Below are 17968 nucleotides of genomic sequence, written 5' to 3' on the forward strand. Positions count from 1 at the left end.
TGCTTTGCTGGTGACACTGTTGGGGATTTATTCAAAATTGAAGGCATACTGAACCAGCATGGCTACCACTGCACCTTGCAGCGAGATGCTATTCCATCCGGTTTGCGTTTAGTTGGACCATCATTTATTTTTCAACAGGACAATGACCTGAAACACACCTCCAGGGTGTGTAAGGGCTATTTGACCAAGAAGGAGAGTGATGGAGTGCTACGCCAGATGACCTGGCCTCCACAGTCACCAGACCTGAACCCAATCGTGATGGTTTGGGGTGAGCTGGACCGCAGTGTGAAGGCAAAAGGGCCAACAAGTGCTAAGCATCTCTGGGAACGCCTTCAAGATTGTTGGAAGACCATTCCTGTTGACTACCTCTTGAAGCTCATCAAGAGAATGCCAAGAGTGTGCAAAGCAGTCATCAAAGCAAAAGGTGGCTACTTTGAAGAACCTAGAATATAAGACATAATTTAAGTTGTTTCACACTTTTTTGTTAAGTATATAATTTCACATGTGTTAATTCATAGTTTTGATCCCTTCAGTGTGAATGTACAATTTTCATAGTCATGAAAATACAGAAAAATCTTTAAATGAGAAGATGTGTCCAAACTTTTGGTCTGTACTGTACAGTGGCATGTAAAAGTTTGGGCACCCCTTGTCAAAATTACTGTTATTTGCACAGTTAAGCAAGTTGAAGATGAAATGATCTCTAAAAGGCCCAAAGTTGAATATTACACATTTCCTTTGTATTTTAGGTAACAAAATAAACCTAATTTTCTACATTTTAAAAATTACAAAAGGAAGATGGGCCAATGCAAAAGTTTAGGCATCTGTGGTGATTTGTATGCTCAGTTTCAAACCTTAAATAGCCTGATAGGGTTATGGCTTGTTCACTATCATGATAAGAAAGGTCAGGTGATGCAAATTTCCCGGCATTATGAAAACCCAGCCTCTAACCTAGTGCCAAAAAACAGAACCCATAGTTTCTTCTAAGCAGCTGCCTAAATATGGTGGAGGCCCACAAAGCAGGAGAAGGCTATAAGAAGATAGCAAAGTGTTTTCAAATTGACCTTTCTTCAGTTTAAAATGTAATTAAGAAATGGCAGTTAACGGGAACAGTTGAGGTCAGGTCAACAGAAGGTCTAGAAGACCAAGCAAAATTTCACCGAGAGCTGCTCTTAGGATTATTAGAGAGGCAAATCAGAACTCTCGCTTGACAACAAAAGACCTTCAGGAAGATTTAGCAGACTCTGGCGTTGTGATTACTGTTCAGAGACACCTGCACAAATATGGCCTTCATGGAAGAGTTATCAGAAAACCTCTCCTGCGTTCTCACCATAATATTCTGCAAAAGTATGCAAAGAACAGCTAAACTACAGTATGATGCATTTCAGAAACAAGTCCTGTGGAATGATGAGGTTAAGATAGAACTCTTTGGCCACAATGATCAAAAGTATGTGTGAAGAAAAAAAAACGTTAAGCATGGGGGTGGATCAATCATGCTTTGGGTAGAGGGAAGAATGGATTCAATGAAATATCAACAAATTCTTGATGTAAACATAACATCATCTGTAAAACAGCTGAAGTTGAAAAAAGGATGGCTTCTACAAATGGATAATGATCATAAACACATGTCAAAATCCACAATAGACTACCTCAAAAGGCGCAAGTTGAAGGTTCTACAATGGCCCTCACAGTCCCCTGATCTGAACATCATTGAAAATCTGTGGGTAGACCTCAAAATAGCAGTGATGCAAGACAACCCAGGAATCTGACGGAATTGGAAGAATTTTCCAAGGAAGACTGGGTGAAAAGCCCTCAAGAATTGCAATACTTGTGTGGCTACAAAATGCATTTACAAGCTGTGATATTTTCAAAATTGGGTGCTACTTGGTACTAACCATTCAAGGTGCCCAAACATTTGCATCCACCTATTTTCCTTTTTGTAACTTTTTAAAATGTAAATGATGAATGAATATATATATATATATATATATATATATATATATATATATATATATATACACTCACCGGCCACTTTATTAGGTACACCTGTCCAACTTCTTGTTAACACTTAATTTCTAATCAGCCAATCACATGGCGGCAACTCAGTGCATTTAGGCATGTAGACATGGTCAAGACAATCTCCTGCAGTTCAAACCGAGCATCAGTATGGGGAAGAAAGGTGATTTGAGTGCCTTTGAACGTGGCATGGTTGTTGGTGCCAGAAGGGCTGGTCTGAGTATTTCAGAAACTGCTGATCTACTGGGATTTTCACGCACAACCATCTCTAGGGTTTACAGAGAATGGTCCGAAAAAGAAAAAAAATCCAGTGAGCGGCAGTTCTGTGGGCGGAAATGCCTTGTTGATGCCAGAGGTCAGAGGAGAATGGGCAGACTGGTTCGAGCTGATAGAAAGGCAACAGTGACTCAAATCGCCACCCGTTACAACCAAGGTAGGCCTAAGAGCATCTCTGAACGCACAGTGCGTCGAACTTTGAGGCAGATGGGCTACAGCAGCAGAAGACCACACCGGGTACCACTCCTTTCAGCTAAGAACAGGAAACTGAGGCTACAATTTGTACAAGCTCATCGAAATTGGACAGTAGAAGATTGGAAAAACGTTGCTTGGTCTGATGAGTCTCGATTTCTGCTGCGACATTCGGATGGTAGGGTCAGAATTTGGCGTAAACAACATGAAAGCATGGATCCATCCTGCCTTGTATGGAGCATCTTTGGGATGTGCAGCCGACAAATCTGCGGCAACTGTGTGATGCCATCATGTCAATATGGACCAAAATCTCTGAGGAATGCTTCCAGCACCTTGTTGAATCTATGCCACGAAGAATTGAGGCAGTTCTGAAGGCAAAAGGGGGTCCAACCCGTTATTAGCATGGTGTACCTAATAAAGTGGCCGGTGAGTGTATATATATATATATATATATATTTTTTTTTTTTTTTTGTTTTTTTTTTTTTTGTTTGTTTGTTTTCTGAAATACAAAGGAAATATGTCATCTTTAATTTTAGGCCATTTAGAGATTATTTCATCTTCAACTTGCTTAACTGTTCACAATAACTAATTTTGACCAGGGGTGCCCAAACATTTACATGCCACTGTATGTTACCAAACAAATCTGCTTCCTTCTCACTCACTACTGCTTCCACCTGCCACTTGAACTCATCGTCCACTCTGAAACACTGCTCAACTCAGTATTGCTCAGACAAGATGGACTGCACTTACTCTGGTGTCATGTTATACAGCCTTTTTTGCTCTTAGGAGATGGGAGAAGGGAGGAGGTATGAAGAGCAGAGTGACGAACAGGCAGAGAAAGAGACAGAAAGATTGTGTTGAGTTTCTGATCAGTGTTTTACTTCACCCCAGAACTGGAATCTAATCTACACTGCTAAGCACAACTGTAAAATGTCCTCCAAACCTGTTCATGCTTCTCTCTACATGTATAAAAAAGAATGATGAGTAGGAATCCATCCGTTTTTATAGTGCTGGGTTTGGGAGACCTCATAACAGCTAGTTTCATACCACCAGCCTAGAGTGGATTGCAGATAAGGGATAGAGCTTGCAAAGGCAAAAACTGGTGGAAATGCAGGATATAATGAGGGGCAGAAAAAGCATTATTACTCACGTATATATAGAGGACAGATTCAACAGATTATTCTGAAAAGTTACTTGAAAGTATGTAGAGGAATTGATAGAATGTATTTATGTTTTGCCAAATGTAATTTGTTTACATATAATTGACATATATATACACTATGGTACTGCTACACAGTTCAGTGTATTACCAGTAGTGTATACGAGTATTGCTACACATAAAGTGTATTACTCTGTGTATAGATAAGTCTGATTGTTAAGATGTTTTACACATTCATTGCATGTTAGGGAAAGTTAGTACCCCAGGCCGGTCATCAGTTGAAGGAATAGTGCTAAGGGGAGTAGTACCTCAAATTGGCCACTAGATGGGGGCATTGCAGGGTTAGCCTTATAGCTTAGAGATCGTTAAGATAGGAAATCGTTAACGTAGGAGGGGCACGGTGGGATAAGTTAGGGAGGTCTTCCCGGTTTTAGGTAGTTGGGGCCGGGGCACCCGTGTAGCGCACTAGGCTAGACAGCACAGGGCAACACCGTGCCACATAACGTTGCAAGAAGAGTGGGCCCAGCATCTAGCATCCAGCATCCAGGGGGCCAGAGCACAGAAGAAAGTACAGCAGCAGCAGAGCTAGCCCACGCAGAGTGACTGGGGCTATAGCACTGAGGAAGAAGGCTAAGCAGAACGGGAGCAAGTAATCCAACATGTGGCAGATGATTGTGTGGGCCGCTATTCTTAGGACCAGGGCAAAAAGGCAGAGAATACCCCCACGAGAAACAGAAATTCTGGGCATTGAGGACACTGAGGGATCGGAGGATGCAGTCCGTCCCGGGGACAGGCTTAGTGGCAGAGAGAAGAGGCAAGGGAAAGCTTTGCCAATTGCTGATTGTTCTCCCAAATGTTTGCATGGGTTTTTCAAGGTTCCTCCCACACTCCAAAAACATACTGATAGGGAATCTAGATTGTGAGCCCCAATGGGGACAATGCTGATAATGTCTGTAAAGTGCTGTGGACTTAATGGTGCTATAGCTGAAGCTTGCAACTGTAAGGCTATATTCACACGCAGTGTGTTTGTTGTTTTTTTTTTCTGCAGCTAAAACCTGTTCTCTTGGAAGTAAAAATGTTAAGTTCAAAAGGCCCATTTCTCAGCATGTTCAACAAGTTATTTCTCACCGTTTTTGGGTACGGATTATATCTGTGCTTTGTCTACAGTACATGTTGTTAAATTTGTTTTATTCACCAAAAAAGCTACAAAAATATTATTGCGTCTTTTGCAGCATTTTTTCAATATCTTATTGTTTTCTATGCGTGAAAAAAGCTGAAAGAAGGGACATATTGCAGATTTCAAACATGCTGCAGTCTCAAGTTCAGTCAGGAAAAAAAAAACAAATGCCTGCATGAGATTTCTGAAATCTCAGAGCTTTTGATGGTACTGTAAAAAGAAGCTTTTAATTTGCATAAAAAACACAGCACAAAGGTCATGTGTGAACATTGCCTAGGGCTACGTTCACACAGTGCATTTTTGCAGGGTTTTTTTCCAGCTTTTTTTATGCAGTGTCAGCTGCGTTTCACAGTACCAGCAAAGTCAATGAGATTTCAGAAATCTCATGCACACACCTTGGCTTTTTTTCCTGATTGTTTTGTCATGTAAGCTTGTTTTCTGCAAAATGCAGCATGTCACTTGTTTCAGTGTTTTTTTTCAGCATTTTTCACACAAAGAAAACATATGGTAATGCAAAAACACTGCAAAAACTAATACAAAAATGCAGGTATCAAGTTTTGCTGCATTTTGGTGCCAAAATCTGATGAAGTTGTATCAGAATTTTTTTCTATGCACTAAACCTTATCAGCATGCACAAGAAACAAACATACCAAAGCAAAAAACTCGGCAAAAACTAAGCAAAATCTTAAGTGCAGCTTAAACTTGGCATACAAAAAAAAAAACCACAGCAAAAACGCAAAGTGTGAACATGGCCTTAGGCAGTAAAACTTCCCTAATTGTAAATGATTGGAACTAAATGCTGTATCCAATCACATATGAAGAAGAATTAGGGTGAAGTAATTGAATCAAAACAAATCACATAGAATATATTATAACTAAACCCCATACTGTACTGCTGTCATTACTATAATTTATTGTACAGCATCAAATATAGAAGTCATTATAAATACCCATAGGAACATATTTACAGAATAATCAACATTTTTCTTTTTCATAATTAAACAATAGTATGTGTGAAAATAAGAATTTTTTTTATTTTTTTATTTAAAAGAAATCCACTTCTTTCTCCTCCTAGACTAATCATTCATTCTCAATATTCTCAGTTCACTGGTAAAATCGGTGTTTACTGCATACAGATTTTCCCATTAGATAGGAGATGACAGTTGGTGCTCATAAAGTTCTATGGAGAACTATAAGTGAGGTTTCAGGAGAACCTGCAGAATGTCTCTCTGCTGTTAGCTCCTCCATCTAAAGAACATTAAAAGCACCAACTGTCATCTCCTATCTAATGGGTAAATCTTCACTGAAAACTGATTTTACAGATAACCATAATAACAGATGTCTGAATAGAATATATCCTACATAATTAAGCAGAAATTCATGTAAATATCCATATGATGTACCAGTATATATTTTCTAACGCTATGGGTGATGTATGTAAAATCTTACCCTGTAAATCCACCACTATATCAGAGAAATATTCATAGGCAAAATGTCCAAAGGCCAAACCGTACTTGGTGGCTTCATACTCGGTTTTCACAATTTTAGTGTTATTCGTAAGTTTTACAAAATCGCCAAGAATATAAGGCTCCACACTCACACATTCTTTTATGCTTCTTCCTTCCATGATCTGAATCAGAGAAATTAAAGATAATCTTTACTAGTACATATGTTCTGAAACTGGTTATAGACTGGGTGCGTTCACATATACAGCTGGTTATAGACTAGGTGCGTTCACATATACAGCTGGTTATAGACTGGGTGCGTTCACATATACAGCTGGGTATAGACAGGGTGCGTTCACATATACAGCTGGTTATAGACTGGGTGCGTTCACATATACAGCTGGTTACAGACCGGATGAGTTCACATATACAGCTGGTTATAGACGGGGTGCGTTCACATATACAGCTGGTTATAGACCGGGTGCGTTCACATATACAGCTGGTTATAGACTGGGTGCGTTCACATATACAGCTGGTTACAGACCGGTTGAGTTCACATATACAGCTGGTTATAGACCGGGTGCGTTCACATATACAGCTGGTTATAGACCGGATGAGTTCACATATACAGCTGGTTATAGACGGGGTGCGTTCACATATACAGCTGGTTATAGACCGGGTGCGTTCACATATACAGCTGGTTATAGACTGGGTGCGTTCACATATACAGCTGGTTACAGACCGGTTGAGTTCACATATACAGCTGGTTATAGACCGGGTGCGTTCACATATACAGCTGGTTATAGACTGGGTGCGTTCACATATACAGCTGGGTATAGACAGGGTGCGTTCACATATACAGCTGGTTATAGACTGGGTGCGTTCACATATACAGCTGGTTATAGACCGGATTAATTCACATATACAGCTGGTTATAGACGGGGTGCGTTCACATATACAGCTGGTTATAGACCGGATGAGTTCACATATACAGCTGGTTATAGACGGGGTGCGTTCACATATACAGCTGGTTATAGACCGGTTGAGTTCACATATACAGCTGGTTATAGACTGGGTGCGTTCACATATACAGCTGGGTATAGACTGGGTGCGTTCACATATACAGCTGGGTATAGACAGGGTGCGTTCACATATACAGCTGGTTATAGACCGGATGAGTTCACATATACAGATGGTTATAGACGGGGTGCGTTCACATATACAGCTGGTTATAGACCGGTTGAGTTCACATATACAGCTGGTTATAGACCGGTTGAGTTAACATATACAGCTGGTTATAGACTGGGTGCGTTCACATATACAGCTGGTTATAGACCGGTTGAGTTCACATATACAGCTGGTTATAGACCGGTTGAGTTCACATACACAGCTGGTTATAGACGGGGTGCGTTCACATACACAGCTGGTTATAGACTGGGTGTGTTCACATATACAGCTGGTTATAGACCGGTTGAGTTCACATATACAGCTGGTTATAGACCGGGTGAGTTCACATATACAGCTGGTTATAGACCGGATGAGTTCACATATACAGCTGGTTATAGACTGGGTGTGTTCACATATACAGCTGGTTATAGACTGGGTGTGCTCACATATACAGCTGGTTATAGACTGGGTGCGTTCACATATACAGCTGGTTATAGACCGGTTGAGTTCACATATACAGCTGGTTATAGACTGGGTGCGTTCACATATACAGCTGGTTATAGACCGGTTGAGTTCACATATACAGCTGGTTATAGACCGGGTGAGTTCACATATACAGCTGGTTATAGACCGGGTGCGCTCACATATACAGCTGGTTATAGACCGGGTGCGCTCACATATACAGCTGGTTATAGACTGGGTGCGTTCACATATACAGCTGGTTATAGACCGGGTGCGCTCACATATACAGCTGGTTATAGACCGGGTGAGTTCACACATACAGCTGGTTATAGACCGGGTGAGTTCACATATACAGCTGGTTATAGACCGGGTGCGCTCACATATACAGCTGGTTATAGACCGGGTGCGCTCACATATACAGCTGGTTATAGACTGGGTGCGCTCACATATACAGCTGGTTATAGACCGGTTGAGTTCACATATACAGCTGGTTATAGACCGGGTGAGTTCACATATACAGCTGGTTATAGACTGGGTGCACTCACATATACAGCTGGTTATAGACCGGGTGCATTCACATACACAGCTGGTTACAGACCGGGTGAGCTCACATATACAGCTGGTTATAGACTGGGTGCGTTCACATATACAGCTGGTTATAGACCGGATGAGTTCACATATACAGCTGGTTATAGACGGGGTGCGTTCACATATACAGCTGGTTATAGACCGGATGAGTTCACATATACAGCTGGTTATAGACCGGGTGCGCTCACATATACAGCTGGTTATAGACCGGGTGCGCTCACATATACAGCTGGTTATAGACTGGGTGCGTTCACATATACAGCTGGTTATAGACCGGGTGCGCTCACATATACAGCTGGTTATAGACCGGGTGAGTTCACACATACAGCTGGTTATAGACCGGGTGAGTTCACATATACAGCTGGTTATAGACCGGGTGCGCTCACATATACAGCTGGTTATAGACCGGGTGCGCTCACATATACAGCTGGTTATAGACTGGGTGCGCTCACATATACAGCTGGTTATAGACCGGTTGAGTTCACATATACAGCTGGTTATAGACCGGGTGAGTTCACATATACAGCTGGTTATAGACTGGGTGCACTCACATATACAGCTGGTTATAGACCGGGTGCATTCACATACACAGCTGGTTACAGACCGGGTGAGCTCACATATACAGCTGGTTATAGACTGGGTGCGTTCACATATACAGCTGGTTATAGACCGGATGAGTTCACATATACAGCTGGTTATAGACGGGGTGCGTTCACATATACAGCTGGTTATAGACCGGATGAGTTCACATATACAGCTGGTTATAGACGGGGTGCGTTCACATATACAGCTGGTTATAGACCGGTTGAGTTCACATATACAGCTGGTTATAGACTGGGTGCGTTCACATATACAGCTGGTTATAGACTGGGTGCGTTCACATATACAGCTGGTTATAGACTGGGTGCGTTCACATATTCAGCTGGGTATAGACTGGGTGCGTTCACATATACAGCTGGGTATAGACAGGGTGCGTTCACATATACAGCTGGTTATAGAACGGGTGCGTTCACATATACAGCTGGTTATAGACCGGATGAGCTCACATATACAGTTGGTTATAGACGGGGTGCGTTCACATATACAGCTGGTTATAGACCGGTTGAGTTCACATATACAGCTGGTTATAGACCGGTTGAGTTCACATATACAGCTGGTTATAGACTGGGTGCGTTCACATATACAGCTGGTTATAGACCGGTTGAGTTCACATACACAGCTGGTTATAGACGGGGTGCGTTCACATATACAGCTGGTTATAGACTGGGTGCGTTCACATATACAGCTGGTTATAGACCGGTTGAGTTCACATATACAGCTGGTTATAGACCGGGTGAGTTCACATATACAGCTGGTTATAGACCGGATGAGTTCACATATACAGCTGGTTATAGACTGGGTGTGTTCACATATACAGCTGGTTATAGACTGGGTGTGCTCACATATACAGCTGGTTATAGACTGGGTGCATTCACATATACAGCTGGTTATAGACCGGTTGAGTTCACATATACAGCTGGTTATAGACCGGGTGAGTTCACATATACAGCTGGTTATAGACTGGGTGTGCTCACATATACAGCTGGTTATAGACCGGGTGCGCTCACATATACAGCTGGTTATAGACCGGGTGCGCTCACATATACAGCTGGTTATAGACTGGGTGCGTTCACATATACAGCTGGTTATAGACCGGGTGCGCTCACATATACAGCTGGTTATAGACCGGGTGAGTTCACACATACAGCTGGTTATAGACCGGGTGAGTTCACATATACAGCTGGTTATAGACCGGGTGCGCTCACATACAGGTCCTTCTCAAAAAATTAGCATATAGTGTTAAATTTCATTATTTACCATAATATAATGATTACAATTAAACTTTCATATACTATAGATTCATTATCCACCAACTGAAATTTGTCAGGTCTTTTATTGTTTTAATACTGATGATTTTGGCATACAACTCCTGATAACCCAAAAAACCTGTCTCAATAAATTAGCATATTTCACCCGACCAATCAAATAAAAGTGTTTTTTAATACCAAACAAAAAAACCATCAAATAATAATGTTCAGTTATGCACTCAATACTTGGTCGGGAATCCTTTGGCAGAAATGACTGCTTCAATGCGGTGTGGCATGGAGGCAATCAGCCTGTGACACTGCTGAGATGTTATGGAGGCCCAGGATGCTTCAATAGCGGCCTTAAGCTCATCCAGAGTGTTGGGTCTTGCGTCTCTCAACTTTCTCTTCACAATATCCCACAGATTCTCTATGGGGTTCAGGTCAGGAGAGTTGGCAGGCCAATTGAGCACAGTAATACCATGGTCAGTAAACCATTTACCAGTGGTTTTGGCACTGTGAGCAGGTGCCAGGTCGTGCTGAAAAATGAAATCTTCATCTCCATAAAACATTTCAGCCGATGGAAGCATGAAGTGCTCCAAAATCTCCTGATAGCTAGCTGCATTGACCCTGCCCTTGATGAAACACAGTGGACCAACACCAGCAGCTGACATGGCACCCCACACCATCACTGACTGTGGGTACTTGACACTGGACTTCAGGCATTTTGGCATTTCCTTCTCCCCAGTCTTCCTCCAGACTCTGGCACCTTGATTTCCGAATGACATGCAAAATTTGCTTTCATCAGAAAAAAGTACTTGGGACCACTTAGCAACAGTCCAGTGCTGCTTCTCTGTAGCCCAGGTCAGGCGCTTCTGCCGCTGTTTATGGTTCAAAAGTGGCTTTACCTGGGGAATGCGGCACCTGTAGCCCATTTCCTGCACACGCCTGTGCACGGTGGCTCTGGATGTTTCCACACCAGACTCAGTCCACTGCTTCCTCAGGTTCCGGTCACCTCTTCTCGTTGTACAGCGTTTTCTGCCACATTGTTTCCTTCCAACAGACTTACCATTGAGGTGCCTTGATACAGCACTCTGGGAACAGCCTATTTGATGAGAAATTTCTTTCTGGGTCTTACCCTCTTGCTTGAGGGTGTCAATGATGGCCTTCTTGACATCTGTCAGGTCGCTAGTCTTACCCATGATGGGGGTTTTGAGTAATGAACCAGGCAGGGAGTTTTTAAAAGCCTCAGGTATCTTTTGCATGTGTTTAGAGTTAATTAGTTGATTCAGAAGATTAGGGTAATAGGTCATTTAGAGAACCTTTTCTTGATATGCTAATTTATTGAGACAGGTTTTTTGGGTTATCAGGAGTTGTATGCCAAAATCATCAGTATTAAAACAATAAAAGACCTGACAAATTTCAGTTGGTGGATAATGAATCTATAATATATGAAAGTTTAATTGTAATCATTACATTATGGTAAATAATGAAATTTAACACTATATGCTAATTTTTTGAGAAGGACCTGTATACAGCTGGTTATAGACCGGGTGCGCTCACATATACAGCTGGTTATAGACTTGGTGCGCTCACATATACAGCTGGTTATAGACCGGTTGAGTTCACATATACAGCTGGTTATAGACCGGGTGAGTTCACATATACAGCTGGTTATAGACTGGGTGCACTCACATATACAGCTGGTTATAGACCGGGTGCATTCACATATACAGCTGGTTACAGACCGGGTGAGCTCACATATACAGCTGGTTATAGACTGGGTGCGTTCACATATACAGCTGGTTATAGACCGGGTGCGTTCACATATACAGCTGGTTCTCTGCTGTTCAGTTACACGTAGAGAATCTGATACTGTAGTAGCAGAAACATAGTACGAGAAAAGTTGCAGAGTAAATTGACCAGCACTGTGGATTGGACACTGGCAGAATTACATAGAAGTGGAGGGGGCTAGCTGGTGTACTTGTTTTTATTTTGCTTTTTATTCTTTGTTAAGCCTTGTGCCAAATTAAAAATATCAGCTCAGCGCCCACTGGAGCTTCTTCATCACTGACTTGATTCATGTTGAGCTCAGAGGGTTGGGGACATGGCAGAAATGCTCGCTCCTGTGATACCTCAGGTACAGGGTTGGGCTGGCCCACCGGAGAACCGGAGGATTTTCCAGTGGGCTCAGGCACTGACACCTGCTGGCATACAGAACCAGCAGTTGCCTAGGGCCCCTGCTGCTCTAGGGGCCCCCGGTGACAGCGAATCAGCAGCAGATGACAGGAGGCATAAGCCGGCTGCTGCAGCTAAAGCCTGTCCCCGCTGCTAAAGAGAAAAGAATATTCACCCTTCCTTACACCCCCATGGGCATGGAGAGGGGTGAATATTCATTTCACTTTAATAGCAGGCTAACAGTGCCCGCTATCAGGGCCGGCAGACCAGGGCCCCCGCTCCCCAAGGGGCTCCCAGCCCACGCAGCTGCTATTGAGCAGTAAGTCATGGGGGCCTGGCGCCAGTGCTGCTCCCCCAGTATGGGCCGCATTCAACTGTATCGGCATCAATTTTCTCTGGTGGGCCCAAGGTGCTCCAGTCCGACGCTGCTTAGGCAATGAAAGCAGTAGCTGTGAGTCCCTACTGTTTGTTTGTAGTGCAACACTGTAGTCTGTAGCGTAGTCGCAGCACAATACAAGTTAAAGGGGGTCCATTGCGACCCCAAGGGTGCTGCAGCCGCTATAAGCAACTCACAACCTCATTGAATTTTTACTTATTGCAGTATCAGCACCCTTGGGGTCACAATGCACCCCTTTGACTTGTATTGCACTGCGATATTTCTAGGATACCTAGTGAACTTTGGTCAAGCAACAGGTGTTGGCGTTTAGCCCTCTTCTTTAAATAAAAAAAACAGTGAAATCTGTACCAAACAGCATTGTGTTAACAAGGACTAAGGTTGTAATAATGTGTTTGTTTGGGACATTATTTGCAGCAGATTTCACAAAATCACTTCAAAAACACCACGAGACTAGAATGTGGTAATACATCCTGTGTAATTATACATTAAAGGCGTATACAGAACAGTGTAAGGGAAGAGGCAGATAATTATCAGATGTCCATTCCTCTAGTCAGCTGTAAAAAACAAAACAAAAAAAAAACAGCAAGTAAAACTAAACTACGGTATGTCAAAGCCATCACTAAACTCTTGTGATTCTGGGTCATGAGGGACAATACTGACATGTGTATGGGCAGCATATTGATTGACCTTTTCAATCTCACAGTGCTGTCCTGATCATTGGCTTTCTAAAAAGCATAAAAAATGCCATGGGTCAGGGCAGTGATATATTACATGTGGTGTTACTAGGGCAGTCTTACCAAAAGAACAGCAGATGGGACGTAAAATATCTGGGTGGGGATGTTTAATCCATACAATCTTTTGTTGAATTCTGTGACGTAGTACTGAGCTGTCATCTGACGCTCAACATCACAGAAATGGTACAGCAGTTCCTTGTGTTTTTTGTATGCTTTTCCAATGTACCTAAAAAAAGGACAAAGAAAAAAAGAAAAGTAAAATCTCCATGACAAACTGTTTTTCGTTATATTAGAAAATTCACAGTCACAATAACAAGCAGCATAGATGGCTAAGATGCGGTGGTAAGGAATGTATCCAGACGCTGGGTCACGGGGACAGCTGGAAGCAAGCTATGTTAACTTACATACCAAGCACGGTCGGCGACCTACCTTCCCAGAGTCTCATCCTGGTGTAGAAAGTGGATCCAGAAAGCTTTCCTTTGCTTGCCTTTCTTTTTAACATCCACATCATCTCCAATATGGACAACTGTTTCTTGGGCTGTCCAAAGCCCAGATTTTTTGGAGAACTTAAGAAGCAAGGCATCTGTATATAATACATAAGGGTGGCACAACTGTCACATTAGGAGTAGCATATGACAAATATTTATTTACTTACAGTAGTGTTCAAAATAATAGCAGTCCAACATGACAAGCTTCTCTTACTATGGTGCTGGACCTATATACCACATACCAGGGATCATGGACCAGTTTGCATATATTAAAATACTTGAAGAGGTGAAGTTGCCTCGCGCTGAAGAGGATATGCCCTTGATATGGGTGTTTCAACAAGACAAACACCCTAAACACACCAGTAAATGGGCAAAATCTTGGTTCCAGTTCAACAAAATTGTGCTTATGGAGTGGCCTGCCCAATCCCCGCACCTCAATCTGATAGAACACTTGTGGGGTGAGATCAAAACTTCAGTTTCTGAGACAAAGCCTACAAATGCCAAAAAATTGTGGGATGTTATCGTTCTTCATTGCTCACTGGCATCGCGCTCCTGTGCAGGCGCACTTATCTCCCCTGTTGAGGGCAGAGTAAAGTACTGCAGTGAGCAGGGAAAGGTCAGAGAGGCCCAGCGCCTGCGCACTGCAGTAGTTTGCTTTGCCCTCAACAGGGGAGATAAGTGCGCCTGCACAGGAGCACCGATGCCAGGGAGCGATGAAGTAGGAGGGCGGCGTCACAAGAAGATGGGAGGCGCCAAACCCGGACCGCACAGGATCACCCCTGGGTGAGTATAATATAACATATTTTTCTTCACTTGCCTGTTGGACCGGGGGCTTATCTACAGCATTACAGAATGCTATAGATAATCCCTGAAAGGCAGTGGCCGCATCTTATAGCGGCTAAATCTGCTGACAGGTTCCCTTTAACACATGGTATGGTTGCACAAAATTTGGAAACTGAAAATCAGTTTTGAATGAGTCAGTTTTGTTGGCAAGCATCGCTCCATGTTTCTTTTGTATCTATGTGTTCCTCAAGTCATACTTTTTTCCTCTCCTAGTATATCTCCCATTGTCTTGTGAGCTGTATCGTCTCTCCTCTTTGTACTGTCTAGCCATTGTCGGAGATCCATGCAGTACTCTGAAAAGGGAGTAAGGGAGCATTTACACTGGCCGACTGTTCCTAGAAACAACATCCGGCCTGACTAGACAGATTACCAATCATCTGTCATCAGTTTATCAGCTGAAATTACTTAAGCTTGCTTGAAAATAATTGTTATCGGAAGCATATGTCCAGTATAAACAGGACATGTGCTGCCGAGAATAATGGAATTCTATGCATGCAAAATGATTGTATCAATATTGTTTTATCTGCATGGAAGTGCGGTCAGCCTATCTAAACAGGCAATTAAAAGACCGATGATCGGCTTATAGCCAATCGACAGTTATTTAACAGAGACGGGTTGGCCAGTGTAAATGTACCTTTAGGGTCATTTAATTGGAATATTTACTGAATTCCCATTCTTTGTACTGTTAAGAGATTGTTTGACCAATTTCACCAAAATTGCCAGAGCAGGGGCAGAATGGGGGTGCAACGGGTCCTGATGCCACAGCTCTAATTCATGACGATCTGTGGAGTGCCTTACGCCAGAAGTCTTACTCCAGTCACCGACTGGAGAAAGACATGCGGCGAGGCACAATGAGGCGAATACCACTTTTCAGACACACCCGATTCTTAAGAGGCATGTGTCTCTTAATTAATTAGGAGCATCTGACTCCAACACGTCCCCTCATCAAAACCGGCATGAACAACTTTCTTTTTGTAGGACGATCTGTACTTCTGAATGACACCATTCATTTCATAGGTGCTACTTGCTGGTAAGTGCATTTTTCTGATGTTATCACTATTTAATGAATTTCAATAAAGTCTGGAATTTGGAGCTTGATCTCATTTATATCCTTGACCATTCAGAATCTGCCTCCAGAGCTTATTTTACATGAAGGGGAAGTTACCAGTGAGACAAGTGACTAACACAGAACAGCACAAATTAAATTTGTCTTCTTGCAAACACATTTTTTGTAGCTCTCTGGGCTCTGCTGTATTGTACAAATATTACAGCCCTGTCTGCCTGTGAAATGGAAGCTCAACCTGAGAAGAACCTGCAGATGTGTCAGGTATAATCACACACAGCTCTGCACTGAGATCAGGAGCAGAGAGCGGCCAAACATAAACAATTGGGGGCACCACGGTCACTGGGACTCTAACCAAGGCCTGAGAAAAGCCATGTATATATTGAGAGAAAAAAGGTAGGCCTTATAAATGGGAGTCACCACTAGTATAAATAAATAAATACAGCTTTATTGAACATATATGCAGGAAACAAAACACACTAAAAACATTTAAAACAACAGAGGGATAACCAATACCCCCATGTTAACAAAAAGCCTGTAATAAGGCAAAAAACCGCACCTCCCACTACAGGGTATAATTCACATGTCAGTAATACAATAATACCTAAATGGCACAAGTATATATAATTGCAACCTGGCTAGTCTCAAAAGATAATCCTGTTAAGCACTATGAGTAGACAATACTATTAATGCCACAAGAGACGTATTGACATGCAGGGCAAATACATGCCCGTGTAAGGCGTGAAGGACAAAATCACAGGTATGGTACAAACTAATATAAACCAATATAAACTAATATACCGGTAGGTATACTGACCCATAAACACCTGGCATGCAACACAACGCCTGAAATAGAAAAAGGCCAAAGACTGTCATGTCCCCGGAGTGCCTATAAGAAGCAGGGTCAGGCCAGGTGGCTACGACATGTCTGCCCTGTAAGAGAAAGAGGTGCGGACAGAGGCACCCTCTGTGCCTCTGTCCGCACCTCTTTCTCTTACAGGGCAGACATGTCGTAGCCACCTGGCCTGACCCTGCTTCTTATAGGCACTCCGGGGACATGACAGTCTTTGGCCTTTTTCTATTTCAGGCGTTGTGTTGCATGCCAGGTGTTTATGGGTCAGTATACCTACCGGTATATTAGTTTATATTGGTTTATATTAGTTTGTACCATACCTGTGATTTTGTCCTTCACGCCTTACACGGGCATGTATTTGCCCTGCATGTCAATACGTCTCTTGTGGCATTAATAGTATTGTCTACTCATAGTGCTTAACAGGATTATCTTTTGAGACTAGCCAGGTTGCAATTATATATACTTGTGCCATTTAGGTATTATTGTATTACTGACATGTGAATTATACCCTGTAGTGGGAGGTGCGGTTTTTTGCCTTATTACAGGCTTTTTGTTAACATGGGGGTATTGGTTATCCCTCTGTTGTTTTAAATGTTTTTAGTGTGTTTTGTTTCCTGCATATATGTTCAATAAAGCTGTATTTATTTATTTATACTAGTGGTGACTCCCATTTATAAGGCCTACCTTTTTTCTCTCAATATATACAGAGCAGAGAGCGGCCATTACACATCACACTGGTAACCCCCTTCATGTACAATAAGCTCTGGAGGCAGATTCTCATGCAGACATGTGTCCGGACCATAGTCCTGAACAGTTCATTTAACCCCTTTCCGACATCGGGCTTAATAGTACACCGATGTCGGACTCCTTCCTTTTGATGTGGGCTCCTGCGCTGAGCCCACATCTTTTCCGGCACATGTCAGCTGTTTTGAACAGGTGACATGTGCCTCTAACTGCGATCCACCCATGGCTGTTAAATGCCGCTGTGAAACTTTGACAGCAACATTTAACACAGGTTTCCTGCAAGCGCCCGTGTCACATGAAAGCGGGTCGCTGATTGGTTGGCATGACAACCAGAGGCCTGCAGCA

At 42.6% G+C, this 17968-nt stretch overlaps 1 protein-coding gene across 1 annotated transcript in view; it reads right to left on the bottom strand.

Annotated features, from left to right (window-relative positions):
• ALPK1 (alpha kinase 1) overlaps positions 1 to 17968 on the bottom strand; it is a 199950-nt gene that overhangs the window by 7159 nt on the left and 174823 nt on the right. Inside the window, exons 11-13 of the mRNA XM_077278906.1 lie at positions 14062 to 14215; positions 13696 to 13858; positions 6267 to 6447 (exon numbers count right to left, since the gene is read on the bottom strand). Coding sequence (XP_077135021.1) covers positions 6267 to 6447; positions 13696 to 13858; positions 14062 to 14215 — 498 coding nt within the window. The remainder of the gene's footprint in view (positions 1 to 6266; positions 6448 to 13695; positions 13859 to 14061; positions 14216 to 17968) is intronic.

This window comes from Ranitomeya variabilis, chromosome 1 (assembly GCF_051348905.1).
Source record: "Ranitomeya variabilis isolate aRanVar5 chromosome 1, aRanVar5.hap1, whole genome shotgun sequence".
NCBI classification, from domain to species: Eukaryota; Metazoa; Chordata; class Amphibia; order Anura; family Dendrobatidae; genus Ranitomeya; species Ranitomeya variabilis.